Consider the following 18,190-nt stretch of genomic DNA (forward strand, 5'->3'; position numbering starts at 1 on the left):
GGCTGCGGAGGCTCTGTCCTCTGCCTGCTCAGCCCCGGGGACCCTCTGCTCAGCCTGTCTTCTTGCTGCATCCACCGCTGGTCTTGCCCCTTCATCCTCCGTCCTGCCTCTGGGTTATAGATCCTGAGCCAGATCTCTGGGCCCCCTATGGATGAGGTGTCGCACCACTGCCGAAGGGAGGAGGTGTGTGTGTGACAGACAACCAGTGGGACGGGGAATTTCAGACACGATAGCGGTCTGGTGCTTGGTCTTGGACCCAATTTAGGTGGGCCGTGGGGTCCCCTTCCCTTTGTAGGCTGCTGCTTTTCCCAGAACCTGCCCACCTTCTCCTGGTGTGGTGGCCACACCAAGGCCCCGGGGCAGGAGTCCTCAGCAGGTAAGGTGGGTTTGGCCACTGGCTCTGGGGACCCCTGGGGGCAGCCCTGCACCATCTGGGAGGGAGAGAATTCCTTGCACTCCTAAGCTCAGGCTCTTCCCGGGAGCCATGGCCGCCAGCCGGGCAGCGGCGGGTTGGATGCTGCCCAGTCCCCTGGGCGACCGGCAGGATCCCTTACACAGCTAGCCCCAAGATGGAGTGTGTGGCCACAGACCACAGTCTGGGAGTCGCATCGGCATGAGCTATGGAGGCAGGAATGTGGCTGTGGGAAACCCAATGCCCGGGGCCTGGTGGGGCTGGGGAAGAGCGAGTGCGTGGAGTTGGGGGGGGAAAGGGGGGACAGAAAGCAAGGCACCAGCTGCCGCTGCAGCCTGGCTCTCTCTGCCCAGGGCTCCGAGCGAGAGCAGAAACAAGCCAGCCTTCCTCTCCTAGCTTGCCCTGCCCCAACTTTGCCCCTTTCGCTGAGTCTTCCCCTGAGCTCTAGGGGCGCAGGCATCCAGCACATTGCTGCTCCCCTTGTGCCAACACTCTTTTCTTTCCCCTCCTCCAGGAAGCTTTCCCGAGTGGGACCTTCCGAGGGTCCACCCCATTCTGTTCCACCCCAGAGATGGCCCCACGGGGGCGGGGTGCTGAAACCATATCCCTTGCTCTTTCTGTAGTAACATCTTACTCTGAGCCCCCTGAGGGAAGGAGGGTGCTTGTTTGATGTGCATTTTCCTGACCCTTCCCCTGAGACTCGAGGCCTGAACGCTGCCCACGTGGCTGAGGGCAGGGAATGCTGGTGATTCATTTTCTGTGACAAATCTTCATTGGATGATTACTAAGTGCCTGATGCTGGGCTAGGCGCAGGGGAGAGAAGAGCATGTGTGCCTTGCCCACACACATGGAGAGATGGATGCAGGAGAGAGCTGGGAGAGGCTGAGCAGGGGCTGCTGCTGAAGGCAAGGCTGCCACAGCAGTATCCAGGCCTCAGTGGTGACTGAGGGAAGAGCTCAAGTTAGCTCACCTGGGGGAGGGCATTCAAGGTGGCGAGAACAGCCTGTGCAAAGACCCTGAGGCGGAAAGAAGAGGATGGGTTCCAGATTTAAAGAAAAAAGAGATGAAAGGGGGAAGGTGTTGCTGTAGCATGAGAATGGAGAGTTGAAAGATTGAAACTGACACCACCAGCACCGCTTACTGAGTGCTGCTTACGTGCTATAGGAACCTGCCAAGGGCGGGGCGGGGGCGCCTCACTGCATTCAGTTTTCACCAGTGGGTTTCCACTGGGGGCAATTTCTATCCCCCACCCCGTCCCTCAGGGGACATTTGACAATGTCTAAAGATATTTTTGGTGGTCACAATTAAAGGGTCAGGAAGCTATGGGGATCTAATGGGTCAAGACCAGGGATGCTGCTAAATATCCAACAATGCACAAGACAGAGGGAAGGACTGACAGGAAGCAGGGACCTTCCAGAAGCTTCCAAACCAGATTTTCATGGGGCTTCATTGTTTGCTTTGAGAGAAGTTCCAGAGTGTGACCCTTGCATGTCTACACCTGAAAACCAAAATGTACCTCAGAGTGAAGGAAGTGTGACATGGGATTATCTGTTATTGTATAGACTGATCCCCGGACCTGGGTGACAGGCTGGCCTTCTTCACTAGCTATGCCCCTAGCTCACACTGTTGCTCTCTCCTGAGGTGACCTTCTTTCGTTCACCGCTCTCCAGGTGTGTACTGAGCACCTGCTGTGTGTGGGCAGAGCTGGGCGTATGACAGAAACCTCCCAGAGCTCTCAGTGGGAGGGCACAGACAGGTCAATGGTGGGGGTGGGTGCTAGATGTGGTAAGAGGAGGTTCAGGGCACCGTGGAAGCACCTGGGTGGGGGGCTTACTCATCCTTGCACAGAGACCTTGAGGAAGAGGCTAGACACCTAGGAAAAAGAAGGGAAAGAAAGGGGCAGAGAGACCAACGTGCAAGACGCCTGGGGGGCAAGAAAGGGGTCCCCAGAGGGTTTCAGCTGGGTTGAGCATGAAAGTCATCAGGGATGGGGGTTTTGGGGGCGTCCAGACTGCTGGAGACTCAATTCAGAGGCCACAGCTGGGCTGGGAGGGAGAGCTGACCTCCCCGTCTGCTCCCAGGGTCTGAAGAGGAAGCATGCAGAGCCCAGCCTCCCCTGCGAAGGTCAGTGGGCTGGAGGATAGGAAGACATCGGCCAACGGTGTGGGTAGAATTCTGCCCAGGCTGGGAACCAGGGCGGTTACAGGGCCAGGGCTCAGCTGGGAGGGACTGAACTTAGTGGGTGTCCTCAGCAGGGCTCCTGGTTCTCCCAGCTTCTTCTCAGTAAGCCCCATCTGTCATTTTGAGCTGGGGGGAAGGGAAGGAGGAGGCAGGTCCATACTTGGGGGGCAGGTTGGGGGCTGCGGGGTGCAGAGAGCCCTGTGGATCCCCCATTCTGGAGGCAGGACAGGTGGAAAAGCCCAGGCAGTGTGAGGGGCCTTCCCCAAGGGGACACTGGTTCCTCCCTCGGAAGGACATTATTTCTCAGGGCCAGGGCCTGCTGTGGGCCAAGCACTGAGCTAGGCCTGAGATACCTGGAGCCTGCCTTCGTGGAAATCCCAGGGAGGGGGACACCTTTTCTGATCACAGGAGGGCAGACTGCCCTTGGACAGAGACCCAGAAATTGCTGCCAAAGCCCCAGACAGAGGCGTTTTGGTGGGAGTGGTGCTTCCGGGAGGCGGCTAGGGGAGGCCATCTGGAGGAGGTGCGAGGTGAGTGGGAATGTGCACTGGCAGCCAGCAGCGAGCACGGAGGTCCCTGCAGGTACTGGGAGGGGGCAAAGGCATTATGGGGCGCAGCTTCCTTCCCTTCACTCACCTTAGCGCCCGACTCATGGGGGCATGAGTGTGTTGTCAGCTGAGGTGGAGGGGCCACAGGGTCCTAGGCCTTCCGCCCTGCCTCTGGCTGGACCCCCTCCCCCCCAACCAAGGTGCACTGGGCTGCACGTGCTACGGGTTGTTGCATGGAGGGCTGACCAAGCCCTGTTTCCAGTGTTCTGATCTGCTTTCCTTGGCGTCCTACACCTCACGCCTGGGGTGGCCTGCTGGGCCCCCCAGGTCCAGCCCTATGTGCGGCCTTGCAGATCCTGAAACTGGGAGCCGTGAGCTGCTGGACGTGGTGCATGTTCTGGCGGGATGCCAGTGTAGCATGGCCGGGCCAAATGCCTTTTCTGGGGGGAACCCAGGATGCCCAGGGTCCACACCTGCTCAGGAGACAGCTCAGGTGTGGTGGCTTTTGGGTCTTTCCCTGTCTATAGTATGGTACCCCTCTTATCCTGCTTTCCCGTGTGTGTGTGTCTGTGTATGTGTGTGTGTGTGTGTGTGTGTTGAGAGACTGATTGCTTGATTGATTGCTTTTGATTTCTGCCCAGGGCTGTGGCTCCTGAAATGTCCACTTTTCCAGCTTCTGGAATAATTTTGAACAAATATGAGGTATATGAATACCACCCCTGAGAATAATTGCAAGCTTTATAGTTTATGACCTACCCTGCCCCTGCCCCACCTGTGCCTTATTTCTCTCATTAAGATCATTACTAGCAAACATTTATTGAGCATTTATTATGTGCCAGGGGGTGTGCTAAGAACAACATGTAATGTATCTCCTTAACAATCATAGCAACTCTCTGAGATAGATACTGTAGAATTATTCCAAATTTACAGAGACTGGTTCAGAGAGGTTAAGCAAGCTGCCCAAAGTCACACAGCCAATAAATGGCAGGACCAGAATTGGAGCCCCAGCAATCTGGTTCTAGAGCTTGTGTTGAAGTTGTTGTCAGAGGAAGGGGGTCCCTGTGGGGGTGTCCTGTGGTGGGAGCCAGAGACTACCTGGTTGAAGCTGGACCTTGGTGAGACTGCTGGAAGAGCAGATAAACACATCTTTCCTGCATGCGTGTTTTATGAGCCCTTTTGCAGGAATGGAGCAGAGGAAGACCTGGCCCACCTTTAGGATGCATTTCTATGTTAACCCAGAGTGACCAGGGCAGGCTTTCCCTGGGTGTCCTAAGATACCCTGAAGATGGGGGGGATTGGGATGATCAATGGCACTTCTGACTAGGGAGCAGCAAGAGCTTGTGATGGAGCAGGTGTGAGTCTTGGCCAGCTTCGAGGAGCATGGCCTGCCTAAAGCTGAGGGCTGGGTTTGTGGGAGGGAAGCCCTGGTGTTGAATGGGAAAATGGCGCAGGTCACCTGAGGTCTGATCAGGACCCCTCAGGTATTGAGGGCCAGCAAAGGATTTGGGCTCTGGGTAGTGATGCTGGTTCTGGCTCTGGGTGTGGGCAGATCAACAGTGGGAAGGCAGGCACCCAGGGAGGCTTCTCTGACGAGGGGTCTGGGACTGGACCCTGAGGGTGGGCGTGGCTTGGAGAGGAGGATGCGGAAGTGGCCATGCGTCTTCTATTTGGAGGCACTAGGCCTGTAGGAGAGGTTGAGATTCCTGGGAGATGGTTGTGGCCAGGTGGCAGGGTGGAAAGTCCTGGCAAGTGACCACCCTGGGTGGGCCCGGGCCAGATGAACAGGCCATTGGTGGTGAGGCCAGAGTTTCCATTCACATACAAGGGTGTGTGTGCTTGTGTGTTGGGAACAGGAACTGGGCAAGGGGGTGGGGCAGGTGACAGTCGGGGAGAGAGAGGCTAGGGACCTGGAGAAATCTCTCAGACTGGCTGCAGAGGGAATGGACAGGATGGGAACACTGCCCACCTCTCCCAGTCCCTCTGCTGGGCTCTGGGCCATAGCATGTTGGTGGGCTTGCCAAGAAAGCCAAGTCTGGAGGCTGGGCTGTGAAGTAACCAGCACATTTCCTATTCTTGTGGGGACCTTGATCCCTGCTGGGTCCCTGAGCCTCCCCAAACCATGCAGGACGCCAATGAGGGGCAGAGGTGGCACTGGATACATCTGGGAGGTAGGCATCTGGCCCAAGGAAGCTGGAGTATGGCCCAGCGGTTAGAACCCAGTGCGAATGAAGACAAAGTGAGGGGACTTACTGGCTAGTTTGATGAGCAGTACACTGACAGACTGGCTTCTGAGCCTGAGGGCACACCTGCCTTGCCTCTTGCTTCTGTCCCTGTCCTGGCCACAGCCTGCACCCTCTTCCACCCTCAGCTCAGTGGGGGCTGATGAGAGGTGGTGATGATACAGTGTAGCTTTTCCCAGAGCTAGGACCCAGTGTCCAGATACGCAGGGCCTGGACAGAGATGGTGGCCTGGGGCCTCCAGATTTGGCTTCTCTTAACTCATCCCAGCAGGAAAATCCGCATTGGATTCTCTCCCCTAGAGTCCTTCCTTCTATCAGGCTCTAACCTCTTGGACCAGAATCACTCAGAATTCCATTCTGGTGTGTCTGGTCTCCACGAGAGAGGGAGAACAATTTCCCTGTGGACTTGACAGTGGAGTGTGGGGATGCTGTAGGGGGATGGGCCACACTAGAGTAAAATTAGAGGCTGATGGCCCAGCTTTCAGCAGCCGAGGAGTGTTGTCTAGAGGTCTCCTGACCCGGGCACCTAACTCTCTGCGCCCGTCTCCCTGGCGCCCCCCACCCCCCGGCTCTGAGGTCAGGATTGGTCATGACCAGCTCTGTGTCTCTAGGGCGGCGTGGTAGATGACAGGAGTGAAGATTCCATGTCCGTGTCCACCTTGAACTTTGGCGTGAACAGACCCACGATTTCCTGCATCTTTGATTGTAAGTGACGCTTGGAGGTGTCTATAAGGGTGATGTGGACGGGTGTATAACCTTATGCTTGTTTGTATGGGGTTATATGGTCAGGTGTCTATGGGGGACTAGGGAGAATTGAGTCTACGTGCTTTGTGGTGGGTCAGCGTCTTTTGTGGGGGTATGTATGTGCGCACGTGCATTTGTGTGCACATGCGCACATCCATCTACGTGAGGTGTGTGCATCAACTCTCTGCTTCTGATCAGGCGTTCAAGGCCCTGTGCATTCTGGCTGCCCCCATCATTTATTTGGCTTCTCCTCCATCCCCTTCTCCCCAGCTCTCACCAGGCCCAAGGACACGACACTCAGGTGTCTACCTTTGAGCTGTGGTCTGTTCTGATCCTGTGAGCGGCTCACTCCCGCAAAGTGTGACATGTGCCTTTTCTATGGCTCAGACCCTTCATCTATTGCCCTCCCTAGGGTAGATTCTCCCCTCGGCCCAGCCGCAGCTCTTAGCCACCCCGAGCCCCTCACTTGGCATCTCTGTTTCTTCCTTGGTGCAGATGGGAACCGTTACCACCTACGCTGCTATATGTACCAGGCTCGGGACCTGCCCTCGATGGACAAGGACTCTTTTTCTGGTAGGTGGGAGGGGATTCAGGGACCAGGGATTGAGAGCTCGTTGCTGAGCCAACAGGCCTTCGGGAACGTGGCCCAGGCTTCTCCTGTGCGTGGGAGCTGTGGCTGTGTTTGTGGGATTTGTGGAGGTGGCTGGCGTTGCCAGGGTCACTGTGCTTTCTGGTTCTCAGGTGGCCTGCTTGACCCTTCTGCAGGGTCTGGCTTTGTTGACCGTCATCTCCTGAAAGCCCCTCTGGCCTTGACCCCCAGGATGCTTCTCTCTCTGGGGTCTCCTGCAGCCTCCTGCTGCAGCTCTACCTGCTCCAACTCAGGGGTCCCCAGCCCTCTAAGTCTGATGGTCCTGACGGTCTGTCTGTGTCCCCTTCTCCGGGCACTGGGGTGCCCTCACCTTCCCTGGCTCCATGGACCACCCATATCAGAGAAGCTTCCAGGCCTTTAGTTCATGGGAGCCCCTTGAGTCCAGCCACGTCTTAGGCATCTCGCCCTGGATGCCTCACTGGCTCCTCAGTTCTCCCGTCCAAACGGAACTCCTTGTGCCTCTCTCCCCCGATCCAGCCCTCCCCTCCTTGCCTACCTTGGTCCTGGCGTCTCATTAGCACATGTCTATTGTCTCTCAGTTTGGAAACCATCAGTCATCCAGTCCTGTGGATTCTGGCTTCTGAATCTCTCTTGGAGATGTTCCCGAGAACTGGCCTCACCCCTTCTCATGTCCTGGCCCCCCTCACCTTCTGTACTGCCTCAGAGACATCTGGTCATGTCACTACTCTGATTTCCAAAGTAGACCCTGGGAGAGAAATCCCCAGCTCTCAGCCTGGCAGACGGCTCCTTTGTGGATCGGACCCCCGTGGACCTTGCCAGGTGCATCGTTCCCTAGTTCACCTCTAACCATTAGTTCTGGCCTCACCAACTTTTGTCAATGTTTGTGGAGCTCTTCCTGGCCTTTGTGCTCAGTGTTTTCTCTGCCTAGAATGCATTCCCTCCCTACTTTTAACTCAGCAAACTCCTACTCATTCTTTAAGACCCAGCCCAGATGCTCTGACTCCGCCCCAAGCCCAGATGGTTGGTCCTTCCTTGACACTTGGCCAGCGCCCCACCAACACCTCTCTCAGAGCCCTGACCCCTGCGCAGATCAATTGCTGTCTGTCTTTCCCACTATGACTGTGAGCTCCTCCAGGAAGGGGCTTTGTCTTGTCCTTGAACCTGCACTTGGTCTAAAGAACGAACACTGACTGAGTTCTCACTGTGAGCCCGGGCATTTTACTGGCCTTGGTGCATGTGACCCTCATATCTCTCCTGTGAGGTAGGAGTTTCACGTCCCCATTTTACAGGTGAGGAGACGGAGACGCAGATAGCTTAACTAAATTGCTTGAGGTCCAGTAGCTGACAAGTGACATACCACCCTCCAAGTGCTTTCTACTTACTTGAGTAGAAGTGAATTCTTCTGTGACAGTGACCTTCTGTTCCTAGGATGGCACTGTAGCTCATAGCCACCTGCCTGTCCTCCTCCGGGCCCTGCTCCTCCCCAACGTGGGGGACCACCCTCATGCCTCACGCCCAGCAGCTGTGTTTCCCCCGCATTCTCTCCTCTCAGTGACCTGTTTTCCAGCCCTGGGCAGCCAGGCACATGGTAGATGGAGCAATTTCTCTTCTGTGCTTTGGGTCCCGGGTCCTGACGCACCCTCTGAAAAGCATATGCAAAACCCACATGCAGGGATTGGTGGGCCAGGGGTGGATATGTGCACCTGGCCCTTGCTGGGAACCTGTCAGAATGCTTGCTGACCATTGGAATGTATGCCGAGAGACAAGAGGTGGACTCATCATCCACAGCCTTGCTTCTTCCTTGGTGGGGCGTGAGAGGTAGAGGTGCAGGCGGCGGGCTTGTGTGGGCACGTGGCGAGGAGTGGGGGGCCTTTGTCCTCCTTGGGCTGGGCTGGCTGAGGATGCTGCAGGGAGGGAGCCCCTTGTCCCAAGGAACCCGTGCTGGGAGGCGGCACGCACCCCCGGGGACCACAGGCAGGGTCAGCCTGGTGCTGGCCTGCGGGAGATGTCACACTTTCCATCCCAGCCCCACCCCCTCCCCCAGATAAACATCCCTTGAGCTTTGAGGGCACTGCCCAGGGCTTCCTCAGAGGCCGCTGGCTTCTGAATGAAAGGCCTGATTGACCAGCTGCCAACATGGGTGAACCTATAAAACCCAGAGTGTTTATTTTCACTCCCAAACCCTAAACCAAAGCAATTTCTCCGCTGGCACTGACCCTGGGGTGGCTGGCGGCCGGAGTCTGTGCGTGGCCACCGGCTGGCACTTCTCAGAGGAAACTCATGTGTGAATCCGGAATGTCTGGGGCCAGGGGAGGGTCTAGCGCAGCATCTGTTGCTGGGATCATCCTCCAGCCTGCCTGCTGAGTGTCTGGGGCAGGGAGGGCTCTCTTCCAGAAGGTGCTCCTTTGACTCTGACCTGTGGTGCTCTGGGCCTTTCCTGCAGCGGTGGGCTCCCATGGCCCCGAGCTGCGCTCCTCACTTGTCCCCTGAGGGGTGGGTCTTGGGGCTGCCCAAAGGCTGGGGCCATGTCTGCTTCCTTCTCTCTGGCCAAGGGTTTGGGGGGGGGATGGGACACACAAGACCTGCCTAGGAAACACTTGTTGAATAATATTAAACTCAGGCAGGAAAGGGAGGCTTGTGGAGATGTTCTGTCCAGGCTGCCTGAGGGCTCTGCCTCAGGTGGGGTTTGAATATATAGCCAGCCTCAATTCTCCAGACACTGGAAGGATGTGTGTGGCTTGTGGTTGTGAGGCTGCGTGGCCTGGGTAGCAATTAGGCATTAAGAAATGTAAATTGATGCTTAATTCAAATGACTTCTCTTTGATACTGGGTTGGGGTTGCCCCTACTCGGTGAGCATCCATAGTATGCACTGAATTCCATTTGAATGGAAAAGATATGATGCTGGAGGACTTAGAAATCACTGTATGTCCTCCACACTGTATCTAATGGGCAGCATCGATTCCTCAAACCACAGTCTGAGCTGAGCTGCTCTTTATTGGAGACTGATATTTCTTAAAGGAAATCAGGAAGGAACCTGTCTGCTTTGCCAAGCTGTTCCCCAGGGCATTCTGCTTTGCTCCCTCCTCTAGCTGGGAGCCAGAGCTGTGGTTTGAGGGAAACACAGGCTCTGCTTACAGAGCTCCCATTAAGACGGACAACCCATGGGCAGCTCTGTTGTGAGGTCGCTACGTATCAGAAGACGGCCCTTAGCCTGGGGGAGTCAGAAACTCCTCTTGGGGGTCTCACAGGTCAGTGGGCTCAGGGGGCCTGCCTTGGTTAACCGAGTAAATGAGAGGCGGTAAGTAGACTAGATGCCAAGTTACTAATTTACCAGAGTGGGGTATCTGTTAAGACAGCAGAAGGCCCTGTGCCCTCTTCGTTGGCTTCATGGTTCCTGGGAGATCAAAGATGTGTGCCAGGAAGGTGGTCCTGAGAGGTGTTACTCCAGGGCAGGCCACAGTGAGGTCACCTCGGTGGGGAGAGGGCTTTAGTTTTCACCCCGATCCAGACTCTGTCTTGGGTGGAGCTGGGGACCTCTTGCTTTGGGGCTTACTATGTCTGGACTCCAGTTGTGGCCCACTCCCTCTTGAAGCATGGCTTTCTGTTAAGGTTGGCTCTGGCTGGGGGAATTCTCCCGTTGAGCTCATGGAGCTGTTTTCCAAAGTGCATTGGAGGCTTGTGAAATGCTCCACTTAAACAGGGTTCCTGAGCAAGGGAGACTGGGGAACACTGCACGCTTCCAGATTTACAATGCACAGTGGCATTGAGAGGCTTTGGGATGGCTGCAGGAAAGGAGCCTGTTTGACTTGTTTAAGCACTCACTAGCTCCCCAGAGAACTCACGTTTACGAAGCACACATTTTGGGAAACACTGATCTGTAGGATTCAGTCCAGACTGCTCAGCTCAGATCTGGGACCTTTGTGAGCTGCCCTATCTCCTCCTCCCTCTTTCATCCCCACTGCCCTGGGCGCTCCCTTCTTCCCCTCAGCCAGACCAACTACTTGCTGTTTCCCAAAAGCCCATGCTCTTTGGTGTCTTCGTGCATGCCGTGCTAGATGTCTAGCATGCCCCCTTTCCCTTGGTGTGCCTTGGTTACTCCTTATTCTGGAGACTCAGGGTAGGAGACCCCCCTTTGGGATGACTGACTTGATACCGCCAGGCTCTGTGGGGTATCCCCCGCCCCCAGCACCGTATTCATTCCCTGAGTAAGTTGCACATCACCTTGGATTATAACTGCCCTATAGTTACCATTTCCAACCAGTGGTCATGATCTTGAGAGCCTAGATTGTGTCTTCTTCATTTTCATATCCCTAGTACTGTGCTTACCCATCACGTGCTGGTCAGTCAATAATTACAGAGTGAATGAATGCTGGATTACAAATAATGCTGGAGTGAACATCTCTGTACATATAGCTTTTTGCTTAATTTGGATGATTCCCAGGAATATAGGAAGCAAGGTATAAACATTTTTATGTTTTTTTAGGGCATACTGCCCAGTTGCTTTCCTGAATTGCTTCCAGCAATAAAGGAGAGTACCTATTTCATCAAATATTTGCCAACACTGGGTTTTATAATTCCAAACAATTTTTCTTAATTTAATAGGAAAAATTGCTATATTATAGTTTTCATTTGCACTACTCCCCTCTCTCTTAAGGGTTCTTTCCCAAAGAGCATGGCATGGTGGACAGAGCACTAGACTGGGAGTCAGGGGGTCTAGCCCTGGTCACATGTGAGCATGGGCTAGTAACTTTGTCTTCATGGGGCACAGCTCTTTCTTCTGATGAGTGGGATGATGCTGCCTGCCCTGTCTCCTATCCCGGTGGTCTGAGCTGGGAAGGTGGGAGGGCCTAGGAGGAGGGCTTAGTGTATTGTTAAGGTCTAGGAAAACTCTAGGAAGGTCTGAGCAGCAGAGCTCAGGTCCAGCAAAAGAACCACCTGCCTGGGGCCTCTCGAGGTGATGGCATCCCATAGAACCATGTGTGTTCACAGCTGGAGCTGCCTAGGGCGCTAATGGTCCTCAGAGAGCTCCAGTCCAGCCACTTTCCCCTTCAGCTCTGTGTGGCTTGGTGGGTGAGGCTCAAAGGCCAATGCCGCCCCTCTTCTATGGGAGTGGCCCTGGGAAGAGTGCTAGGCTGGAGTGGACAGAGAAGAACCAGCCCCTTACCTTCCCCTCCACCTCTCCTTGGGATCTGCTGCTCCCTCCTCTGGGCTTTCCTGGAAGAGGGATGTGTCAGTGCGACTGTCTGGCTTTCCCTCATCTGACCACCTTGCTTCAGCAACACCCCCGCCCCCGTTGTTTCTTTTTTCTGGAGGGGCTGGGCCCTGTGGGGGGAGAAGCCGAGCCCCAGCACACAGTAGCCCAGTGTCTGAGGCCCCAGGCCTCCAGGCCTGCTCTTTACAATGCCTTTGTTGTGTGTTTTTTCCTCCCATGGGCGGGCGGGGTGCGTGTGTGGGTCTGGGTGATTTTTGTTTGAAAGCCACCCCCTCCCCGTTCCCCCAGCGCTGAGCTCATTGCTTGGGCTGCTGGGGCTGCTGGAAGGAGTCGGCTTGGGGTGGGGGCAGCGTGGGGGGTGCTGCCAACACCAATACAGCGTTCACGGCCGCTACAATGTGCAATTGTGATCTTTGTGTGAACGCGCTCGGTCTGGGGCCCTTGCGCTTATAAAAACAAAGCGTTGGGAAGCATGGGGGGTTGGAACAAAAGGGGCTTTTTCGCCGGCTCTCTAATATGGTTTTATTTATCGGAACGCGCCCTCTTTCCCTTACTGGAACCAGGGAGAGGTTCTCTGCCGAGCTTGGAGCTGATGGTATCACAGCCAGACGGTTTCATTAAATGCACAGACGCCGTTGGGCCCTGCCAGGGGCAGGAGGGGAAGTGCTTGGGGCCAGCCCGAGCAGGGCTGGTGCATGGAAGGGGGAGCCCCGTGTCAGGGAGGTTTCCACCAGGTGGGGGTGGCAAGACGGGTGGGCATGTCTCCTCTGCCCCTTTCCCTGTCAAGGGCCTTGCACTGCCCTCTTCTACCCCCCGAATCAGGTTCAAAACCAGATTCCTTCAGGAAGCCCTCCAGGATTGACTCTACTGTGGCTTTTGTGCCCGAAGGCTGGTTCCATGCTGGCGGCTACCTCCTGTTAGCCAAACCCAACATTATTCAGCCATTGAGTGCCCATGGCATCTGCCTCCTAGCTTAGATCTCCCCCACCCTTAAAATTAGCCATTGGCCAACAATCAGAATCTTGGACCCTACTCCCCCCATCTCTTGCTGGGAGTCCTCCCCAACCTTCCCGCCTCTTCTAGGGTCACTCTCTGCCACCTCCTGTACAATGGCCATAGTGTGCCATTTGGTCTCCTTTAGGCCAAGGAACCATCCCGCTGCCCTCCCTTTGTGAGGAACTGCTGTCTCCCCATCCCAGTCCCAGGATTACAGTTGGACATCCCAGCACCGGACCTCTAGCACTGAGGGTCTAGGGTCTAGGGTCACACAGCTGGGGCTAAACTGGGAGGCTCGAGGAGGCAGGGTGCTGCAGGCTGGAGCGGGGGCCAAGGGTGGAGAGTACATGTGAGGGCAGTTGGGCTCAGCCCTCCCAGACATCTAGCATCCAGCTGCCAGGTTCCTGCATCTCTGGACTTGCTTGTCCTTCAGCAACTGGCACTGTGAGTCTTACAAAATGGCAGCAAACTGGACCCTGCTCGGCTCTGATATCCTCGTGGGAGAAGTTGGAGGAGCCCCTCCTCCAAGCCCTTTGCCCCTGTCCCAGATTACGTGCACTCAGTTCCATAGGCCTTTCTCCTGCACTGGTTCCCCAAGTGTGGCCCTGGAGGACAGCACCTGTGCCGTCTGGGAACTTGTTAGAAATGCAAATTCTCAGGCCCCATCCCAGACCTGATGAACACGTCTCTGGGGGTGGGGCCCAGCAGTCTGGGTAAAGCCTTCTAGGTGATTCGGCTGCATGCTCACATTTGAGAGCCATGGCCGTCGAATCTCCTCTAGTGACACTAACTTCCCTTTGGGAGCAGGCGGGGGGAATGACTAGTGGGTGGGCTTCTCCCCCCCTCCAGGCGTGGTTTGGGGCAGCAGGGAGCTGTAGGGATCTTAGGGATCCTATCACATGACCCACTGCTGAACAGCTCTGGAGTCCATGGGCTTCCCTCTGGTGCGCTCGCCCATCCGAGCACCACCATCTCCACCTGAATCCCTGGAGAGGCCTCGGAACTGGTCCTGCTCCCTCCAGGCTGTTTGTTGTCCGTGTGGCTGCCGGCGTGGGCCTAGGCACCCCAGTCTGAGCGCACAGCTGCTGTACTCACCCTTCCTCTAGGAAGATAGACCCCCCTCTCTCACACGCCACTGCGACTTAGAGTCACTCTTCAAAGCGCTGATCCCAATTGTAGTTTTATGGTTGCTTGTGTGGACTAGGGTGTTGCTCCAATTGTATTCTCAGCCCCTAGCACCTAGCTCTTGGCCTGGCATGCAGAAGGCACTCAATTAATGCTTGCTGGGTGAATGAAGGAACGCACCATCTGGGCATTCACTTCGTCTAGCAGGACCTGGCCCCCGGTGGCCAGCCCAGGAAGTAGCCCAGAGCCCGCTCTCCTGGGCCTCGGCTCCATTTCTCCACTGTGGCCCACCAGCTGGCCTTAGAGAGGGCTGGGGCTGGGTGTGGGGGGGGGGGGGCACTGGGGAAATGGGCTCTGACCTGTAGATTGTTGCTCCAGGGCAGGAGCCACGGCTCTGCTCCAGCTCTGTGGCCCACAGGACTCTTGAGCAGACAACTCTCACGGTCTGTGCTGTGTCCTGCCCGCCCCTTCCCTGTGCCTGGCCCCCCCAGACCCCTACGCCATAGTGTCCTTCCTGCACCAGAGCCAGAAGACGGCGGTGGTGAAGAACACTCTGAACCCCACCTGGGACCAGACGCTCATCTTCTATGAGATTGAGATCTTCGGGGAGCCGGCCAGCGTCGCCGAGCGTCCGCCTAGCATTGTGGTGGAGCTGTATGACCATGACACCTACGTGAGTCAGCCTGCCTTCCTCCCTCGGCCCCTCGCTGCCCACGCCCTCCAGGAGCCGGGGCGTGGGGGGTGGGGAGGACCCCACGGGGAGGAGACCCCACAGGAGGGCCTGGCCTCTCCCCTGGCCCCACAGGCTACGGAGCCCTTAAAACTATCCTAGAGCAATTAAAAAGGGATTGCTCACACGTGTGCTGTGCTTGCGGCAGGGAGAGGGGATGGAGCTGTGGGTCAGGGTTTCTCTGCCTCTAACTTGCTTCTGAGGCCCCAGGCCAGGAGCCCTCTCTCCCCATCTGAGAGCTGCGTCGACTCCACAGTTATGGAGCGCTCCTGTGCTGGGCGGAGTGGCCGGCACTTGGTGTTCCCCGTGCAGGTGGGAGCCGAGAAGGCCCCGCCGAGCAGAGACCCCTGCGGCGGCACAGGCAGGGCCCTCGTCCAGAGCTGTCCAGCAGAACCTCCGGTCGTGCCGGCCAAGCTCCGTGGCTGTGCTGTTCAGAATGGGAGCCACTCACCACGGGTGGCCGTTGAGCAGCTGAAAAGTGGCTAGCGCAACCGAGAAACTCCCTTTTCATTTTTAGTCTTGATTAATTAAACTTTATATGTGAATTGCCTCAGGTACTGGACAGCGCAGCTCTAGATGGCCAGGAGGGAGAGATAGCCCGGGGCTGGCACTTGAGGGAAGGCTGTGGGGAAGACCCAGGCCCTGAAGGAAACACGATTGGGGTGTTAGGGCCAGGCAGAGGGGCGTTCCAGCACAGCATGGGGCAAGGGGAGACTGAGGAGAGCAGAGGGCAGGCTGGGAAGGAGGAGAAAGGAGTACAAGGCCAGGGGTGAGGGGGTTGAGCAACATTTTGAAAAGGAGAGAGAAGGCAGAGACTGGGTTGGCTGACAGATGTTTGGCAGAGGGGCCCGGCCTGGTTTGGGTGGGGTGGCAGTGGATAAAAGGGGAGGAACAGGGTTTGGAAGATGTTTCCAGAAAGAGTTGCCATGGCTGGATGTCAGGTGCCCTGGGAAGGTGTGGTAACCAGGGGGTGGGGCAAGGTGATGCTATTTAGGGTGTCCCACTGGGTGGAAGGGGCCAGCTGGCGGTGGGCAATGGCAGGCCTGAGCTGGGGAGGCCCACCTAAGAGCTCTTCCCTTGGCTCTGGGAGGGGAATGAGCACCTGGAGCAAGAGTCTATTTGGGAGTGTCTGGGGGAAGAGCACAGGGCCTGGCACCTTTGGGGCAGGAAGAAGAGGGAGGCAGGAGGACCAGGATGTGCTGGGCCAGGGGACTGGGCAGGGGAGCAGGTGTAAGTGCTAATACTGGGGGGAGGGGGCAGGAGGCTGGCAAGCACACCGTCTTTCTTCCAGTAGCATCCTACCTCCTCTTTTGCAAGTGTTGCTCTGACCCTGTCTCTCTCCAGCAGGCCAGGGTCTAAGAGGGATCCCAGGGGGAGAAGAGCCATGGCTTCTTCTGGGTGATTGAGCTCTAGGGTCCTGGGGGAGAGCAGAGGCTGTGTGCATTGTTAACATAGTCAGATGACTCTGTACCTGTTGGCAAACACCCATTGCCTCGAGCTCCCCCTGCTGGCCTGGCTGCCCAGGCTCCCCTCCCCACCACCTCTCCATGACCTGCAACTAATGGGGCAACACCCGGGCCAGAGGGGCATCCGGGACCTCTCCCAGCACCATGCTTCTGTCCACACTGAGTGGTTGATGCTGGACTATTACCTGCCGCGTAGGCATTCATGCAGGAGGTGCTGGCCACTCTGGAGTGGCCCTTGGGGACGTCCCCAGCAGTGGCATGACTGCAGACACTGGTCCCTCCCAGTTCTGCTCGGGTCTCTCCAGATGAGGGCCTTGGGCGACGCACCGGGGCTTGGAAGGCCTGCAGCACCATCTGGCTGAGACCCCGGTCCTGCTGCTGCCCCCTTGGGGAAGCTAATCACAAGGCTGGAGTCACAGGCCAGTGAGGTCATGGTGGCCACGCCAGGGGGCCACACTTGGGCAGGGCCGTGGGGGATGGCGGAGATGGGCAGAGGGCAGGGCGGCTGGGGGAAGTGGCCCATGTGAGGGCCAGGGGCTGAGAGGGCAGCAGAGGCCAGCCGACTGGAGTAGGGGCTGTGTGGAGAGAATGAGGCAGGGCAGGAGAGGCCAGCGGGCTCCAGTGGGGGGCCTTCCATGCCAGAGGAGATGTGGGCTCTATCCTCCAGGGAGTGGGAGCCATGGAAGGTGCCTGAGCATGATTGATAAGATCAAAACATCATTTTAATAAGACTCATTGAATTTGATGAGTGATCAGTTTCCCCAGCTAGAAAGTGGGGGGATTTAAAGGAGACGCAAAACCCTTGGAAATGTCAAACACCTCCTGTGCTGAGGGGGTTTAGGGAAATGCTAGGGGGCTATCACTGTGGTCTCAAAGAAGCTCAGAGCCTGATTAAATTCAATCAAGGTGAAGGCTAGTTAGACATACAGAGGGATTTTTGACCACGATGGGAATTCAAATCTAGCAATGGTGGTCGGAGGTTACTTGCATGTTGTCCCTACATTCTTCTAAGCAGGGGACAGAGTGCAGCATTCTGCCCCAGGGGGCTGCCCTGACTCCTGAGTCCCTTTCTAGTTCAGGAGGCCAGATATAGTTCTGGTGATTGCTCTGAGGCCACTTGGAGCCCTGGACTGGGAAATGCTGACTCTTCTTTCTCCATGCCCGGTCTAGGGTGCAGATGAGTTTATGGGACGCTGCATGTGTCAGCCCAGTCTGGAACGGATGCCCCGGCTGGCCTGGTTCCCGCTGGTTAGGGGCAACCAGCCGGCAGGCGAGCTGCTGGCCTCTTTTGAGCTCATCCAGAGAGAGAAGGTGAGGCTGGTTCATATCCAGATCCAGGAGGCCTAGGCAGGGAGTACATCCATAGTGGGGGAAAATGGGGGGCACAGGGAGGGGATGCCCCAGTGGAGGAGAGGGGACTGCAATATATCCTTCTTCCCTGACTGGGGGCCTGCAGTCAGTGGGGAACACTGAACAGCCACCCGCTGTCAGGCCTCCTGCTGAGGGTTGGCTTTGCCCATCTTTTCTGAACCCCAAATCACAATGTACTCTCACTATTAAGGAGAGTGTTGGAATCTGGACTGTGCTAGAATGCCTGAATCCTTCTGGTCATTGGCTATATTTTTCCCTGGGTCATAACTTGAAGTGGTTTCTGGGAGTTGGACCTCTGTGATCTGGTTTGGGGGGGCTTAAGTGTGATGGGGGCATCTCCACGGACAGGTACAGGCAGGACCTCTGTTCTAGTCCTGCCTCTGCCATGGCCTAGCTGTGTGACCCAGGGCCAGCCACTTCCCTGCTCTGAAATAGGGCATTTGGGTTTACAGCCATCTCTCCAAACTTGCTCTTACTGTGGTGTGAACCTCCATAGGTAGGCCAGATAGAAATGGGGCTACTCCGGGTGAGGTGTCTGGAGGGGGGCACCACATA

General features: G+C 56.5%; 1 protein-coding gene across 22 annotated transcripts in view; it reads left to right on the forward strand.

Annotated features, from left to right (window-relative positions):
* Nucleotides 1–18,190, forward strand: part of DYSF (dysferlin) — a 204,938-nt gene that overhangs the window by 109,663 nt on the left and 77,085 nt on the right. For all 22 annotated transcript variants that reach the window (XM_081833664.1, XM_006727994.3, XM_081833669.1 and 19 more), the window contains 4 exons: nucleotides 5,992–6,085; nucleotides 6,620–6,697; nucleotides 14,560–14,741; nucleotides 17,435–17,575. In XM_081833664.1, the coding sequence (XP_081689790.1) occupies nucleotides 5,992–6,085; nucleotides 6,620–6,697; nucleotides 14,560–14,741; nucleotides 17,435–17,575 (495 nt within the window). The remainder of the gene's footprint in view (nucleotides 1–5,991; nucleotides 6,086–6,619; nucleotides 6,698–14,559; nucleotides 14,742–17,434; nucleotides 17,576–18,190) is intronic.

The sequence above is a fragment of the Leptonychotes weddellii genome, chromosome 10 (assembly GCF_054177405.1).
Source record: "Leptonychotes weddellii isolate Sample4059 chromosome 10, ASM5417740v2, whole genome shotgun sequence".
Lineage (NCBI taxonomy): Eukaryota > Metazoa > Chordata > Mammalia > Carnivora > Phocidae > Leptonychotes > Leptonychotes weddellii.